The following is a 5,134-nucleotide window of genomic DNA, read 5'->3' as shown; positions in this document are numbered from 1 at the left end:
GGGGGCCACTGCCGGCCCTGCCCGGGGGGTGCTGGGCTCAGGCAGCGCCCGGCGCTGAGCCCCGGCTGCCCCACAGCCCCGGCCCGGCCCCGCAGCTCCCGGTGCCGCCCCTCTGCGCCCGCTCCTGCTGCTGCCAGCACAGAGGCAACCTCCCTCAACATGCTCCCAAGGGACCCTTCAGAGGTGTTTTGGGATCATCATCCTTTGTGCTGGGAGCCGCAGCTCCAAGCGTTCCCCACCTGGACCCCACTTGCGCACTCTCCCCCCCGGCCCCAGCGCCCCCCGCGAGGGGAATTTGGGTTGGTGGGAGGGGCAGCGCCAAGGCCGGGCCCCCCTGCACTGTCGGGGCGGGAGCGGCTGCAGTGGGGACCGAGTGCGGGCGGGAGCGGCCGAGAGCCCAGCGCTGCCCCAGCCCGAGCTGCCCCAGCTCCATCCCTGCCCTGCGCTGGGATGCTGTGGGTCTGGGGGGAAGAGGGAGCTGGCACTGGGTGCTGGGCCTGGGGGCAGCAGGAGAAGGGAGGAGAAGCAGGGCTGAAGAACAAAATGATCAAACGATGCATGTGGGAGGAGGTGGGATTGTGCAGGAGAAGGAATAGTAAGAGAAAGAGGATTGAGGAAAAGTGGGAACACAGGCTGAGGAGGAGCAGAAACAGAAAGCAGCAGAAAGTTCCACCTCTCCCTGTATGTGCAGCCATTCCCTAGCCCCAGAAGCCTTGTCCCCCCACATGCAGCAGGTAACAGGAGAGAGGGATCCATGATTTTCACATGGGTGAATCTCGGTGTTTTTGTGCTTTATTAGTTTTAGTGTAAGTACTTCGGGTTTTTATGAAGCCAGAGTCTTTATATTTTGCATGAGATTTTGGTTGAATTTGGCTGTTTGGAGATATTTTGATCTGTGTCTTGATTTTTGGAGGATTTTTGGGCTGAATCTTGGTGTTTGGGAGGTTCTTACAAACACAAGAGTCCCACTGTCTTCCTGAGATGAACTTGGGCAAGGAGGAACCCCCCATCCAAGGCGCTTTCTTCTTGTTGTTTTCCCAAAAACGATTTTTCGTTACCAAGGCATGAGTGGATGGAGCAGGAGGAAAAGCCCCAGAAATCCCTCAGAAGGAGGAGCTGCAAACCCAACCCAGGGAGCTGCGAGGAGAAAAGACCCTCCCTGAGCCGGGAAGGCAGCCAGAGATGCAGGCAGAGCTCAGAGCTGGTGGAGAAGCCTCATGGAGGGGAGAAGCCCCACAAGTGCTTGGAATGTGGGAAGGGTTTCAGCTACAGGTCCTGGCTGATCTGGCACCAGCTAATACACACAGAAACAAGATTAAAACACCTTAATCAAACAAAAAGAGAAGTCAAATCCCAAATAGAGGAAGAAGAAAAGTCATGAAATAAAATTTCTCTTTTTTTAAACTATGGAGAAAAAACTCTTGTTTCCCTATAACATATCAAAATGTTATGAATTGAATATGACTGTTCTAACTGTAAATATAAACAAAAGCATTAATATTAAAGTAAACAAATGTAAAAATTGCTGTTACCCGCTAAGTTTAAATAATAAAATAATCCCTTTCGGTTTCCCCCAAAAAAAGAAAAAGAAAAAAACTTATGCTCTCAAAAAAAAAGTAAACTTTTGTTTAAAAATATAACCTTAAAGTGTGCCTAATAAATTAATGCAGTCCACCAAAAAAAGTTATGAGATTAACTGTTAGTCTAAAAAAAGGATTTTTACATAGTAATCAGATTTCCATTCTCCTGGGAACAACAAAACCACAGGAAAACTATTTCTTGTGAAGAAATCTTCATAGACTGAAAAAAAAAGTCTCTTTCTAGTAAATTAGTAAAAAACTATTTTAAAGATGGTAAACAAACTGAATTGGTTTTTGGATGTTTTCAGTATTAATAAAAAAGCGTGTGGAGGAAAACAAGTATTCTCAAGCTTTATCTAATTTATTTAAATTATTTTTTCTTATACTTTTTAGTGATAGAATTTCTCTTTTTACCATTTAAAGTTAAACCTTGTTTTTGCCTTCTTGCTAATCCTGTCTCACAACAGAAAAAGTTTAGATTAATAAACTAAATCCAACCTCAGCTATTCCATTATTTAGATTTCCTATTCCCCAAGGGTGTCTTCCACAGGCAAATGCTTATTAACTGGGGTAAAGACCAAGATTTTGGAGACAGTGAGGTAGAAACATCTCCAAAAAAGGTTCTTCCCTCCCAGCCGAGCATGCGGATCCTCCGCTTGCACAGACACATGTTGCAGTGTGCTTCTGGTTAATGGTGCGTTCTGTTATTGCCCAAGTTAATGGTTTAGTCCAAAATTATACCCTCCCACCCTCCTTGTCCATCTGTCCTGAATTACCTGTCAATGCTGTTTTGTGCCAACCCCCTGCTTGCAATTCCCCTTTGGAAATCCCCTAAAACTGGACGTCTCATCAGTCCATGGTGACCCAGTTTTCCCCCCTACCTCCCTCATTGGACAATGCCTTTGTGAGCCCCTACCCTTTATCCCTCCTCAGCATTTCTTCAATTTGTACCTTCCCCTTGAACCTCCCCCATATTTATGTTGTTGCAGCTTCACCATTTTTGTCTTTTGCCCCACAGATTCCCCAGAGTAAGGAATCCTTTTTATCCTATGCAAAAGACCTTCCCCTCCTCCTTGTCCCCCTCAAATGCAATCTGAGAGCCAAAAGGCCATGGAGCAATGGCTGGAGCCACGTCTAAGGCCTCCTGTTCCCCGAGTGTGACCCACTCTAGGCATGGGGCCCTAGTGGCAAAGTGAGTGCAGCACTGGCTGTTGTGACAGTGCCCTGCCTCTGGTCTCACTTGGGTTTCTGACTGGGTCTGAGGCAGGGGCTGCCATTCCTCACTTGTGGGGAGACCAGAGCCCCCAGACCCTCACCCAGCGTGCAGGCACTGCCTGGCAGCGCTCCGTCCACTGGCACGGTCGCGCTCTGAGTCTCGGCCACTGCGCCACTGCTGCTGCTGCTGCTGCTTCATTTGCTTTTAGCACACCCAGAGCTCACTGTTAGGCCACGATGGCCTCCAGTTCTGCCCTCTTCCCATCCCTGTGTGGGGATGGAGCACTGCTGTGCTTTCAGGAAGCTCTTTGTGAACACTTCCAGCATTGCAAGCTCCTTTGTCCTATATGGATGCTAGCCAGGGAATCCCTCAAGGCTGGGCTCAGAGCATACTCAAGCTGGCTCTTCTAAAACCCAGGCTCCTTGTCCCCTTCATCGTGCTCAGCACGGCTTTTAACCCCACAGTGTTGTGCAAGGGACCTGCACGACAGGGATCTTTGCAGCCTGAGCTGCCCTTGTTCCTCTCTGTCCGTGCACAGAGAACGGCAGCAGGGCCCTGTGTGTCCAGGGGCTCATGTTTGGTGCCGCTCAGGCTCCACAGAGATGTGGGTAAAGTGAAAAAAAAAAACTTTATGAAGGGAAGGCGAAGCGAAGGGGTGAGCTGGGACGCAAAACGGGATGGGCAGGGTCTGAGGAATGGAGGGAGGGAGCTGCCAACAGGGAGGGAGACGGCAGGAGCTCCTGGAGCTTGCCACAGGCTCAGCTGTGAGCAGCGAGAGCTGTGCCTGGAGCTGCAGCTGGTCCCGTCTGCTCTGCAGCTGGTCCCATCTTCAACAGGCAGGTCGCCGAAGGACAGTGGTTCTTCTGATCCAGCAGACGAAGTTCGGCAGATCTTCTGTTGAACTGCAGCTGGATAACCTGCCTCATAAAGCAGGGGCTCTTGTCCTCCTTCAGGGCTTGAAGGGCTGCGAGAGAGAGAAGCAGAACCACAGTCAGAGGCCAGACTGTGGGAATCCAAGGAAACCTTCCTGCCAGGGCCATCCCACCCAGCTCCTGCCATGGCCACGAAGGAGCAGGAGACCAGGGCACGGGCCAGAAGGTGCTGGCCACGGATCCCCCGTGTCCCTGAGAGCTCTCCGTGCTCGGCCCGCACCGCCCCTCGTCCGCACAGGCCGCAGAGCCCTCCGCAGCCGGGCAGCGATTGTAGCTCCGTGCCCGGCATTTGCAGCTGCCCCCGGCGGCCCCGCTGCCACGAGGGCGGCTGCCCTCACTCACCCTCGCTGAGGACCTGCAGCTCCTCCTTGTGTCCCCTCAGGAGCGTTCCGGCGAGCCCTGGCAACACAGAGCCCGTGTCGGCCCCAGCGGCACAGCTGCCCCCCAGGGGCGCTGCCAGCCCTGCGGCCACACGGCCTCGTCCCCCGGGCAGGGCTCAGCCCGGGCCCCTGGCGCATCGTGCCGCCCCAGGGCACGGCTGCGGGAGGGCGGCGGCAGCGCCGAGGGCAGGCGGGGCTGCACCGCGCCGGGCCCGGCTCCCGCTGCCGGGGCAGCAGCCGGGCCGGAGGCGGGGAGGGACGGCGGGCTGGCGGCTCACCGATGAGCCTGAGGGCCGCCTGTCGCAGGCGCGGCTGCGGGCTCTGCAGGCACGGCAGGGCCCAGCGCAGGTGCTCGGCCGCTCGGCTCTCGTCCTGTAGCAGCTGCGGAGAGCGCCAGGAGGGAAAGCTCAGCGCGGGCTCTGCCCCTCGGCCGGGCGCTCCCTGCGCCCAGCCCCGGCCTCCCCGGCCCGCACAGCCCCGAGGCCCGGCCGGGCCGGGACTCCGTGGGCACCCGGCTCGGGGCCGGAGGAGCCCGGCCGAGAGCCCACGCGGCCCAGCGAAGGGAGCAGCCCCTGTGTAGGGCGCAGGCTGCGGCTGCCCTGGCTGCGGCGCTGGGCAGGGCCACAGCTGCCGGCCCCGCACGCTGAGCTCCGGGGGCAGGGGACTTCTCCAGCCTGCGGCTGGGGCTTCCAGGCTGGCCTTACCAGGCACTTGGCGACCTTCATGCGCCACGGCTGGCTCAGCAGCTCCTCCAGATCCCTCCTCCCCAGGAAGCGTGCTGCACTAAGCAGGGTTTTGCCAGAGGCCTGGAGAGCAGTAGAGAGCCGGAGGTGGCACCAGAGCCCAGGGCATGGGACCCACGTCCCTGTGCCAAGGCCAGGGCGAGGCTGGAGCCCACGAGGCGCCAGGGGAAGAGGCAGCCAAGCCCCTGCCGGGGATGCAGCAGCACGACAGAAAGCCTCACCTTCGCCACGCACCGGTTCTCGTTATGCCAGTGCAAGAAGAGGGGAAGCAGGCTCTGGCTCA

The 5,134-nt window shown here is 56.3% G+C and overlaps 1 protein-coding gene across 1 annotated transcript; it reads right to left on the bottom strand.

The window, feature by feature from the left end:
- Positions 1-1,266: 1,266 nt before the first annotated feature.
- LOC306815950 (uncharacterized protein) lies at positions 1,267-4,833 on the bottom strand (the record flags this gene model as incomplete). The annotated part of the gene is made up of 5 exons (XM_079332439.1): positions 1,267-1,294; positions 3,631-3,760; positions 4,071-4,127; positions 4,387-4,756; positions 4,813-4,833. 5 exons carry the CDS (start codon positions 4,831-4,833, stop codon positions 1,267-1,269), a joined length of 606 nt encoding a protein of 201 aa, XP_079188565.1.
- Between the last annotated feature and the right edge of the window lie 301 nt (positions 4,834-5,134).

Source organism: Erithacus rubecula (genome assembly GCF_903797595.1).
Source record: "Erithacus rubecula genome assembly, contig: scaffold_306_arrow_ctg1, whole genome shotgun sequence".
In the NCBI taxonomy this organism is placed as follows: Eukaryota; Metazoa; Chordata; class Aves; order Passeriformes; family Muscicapidae; genus Erithacus; species Erithacus rubecula.
This window is presented reverse-complemented; position numbering and strand designations above follow the sequence as displayed.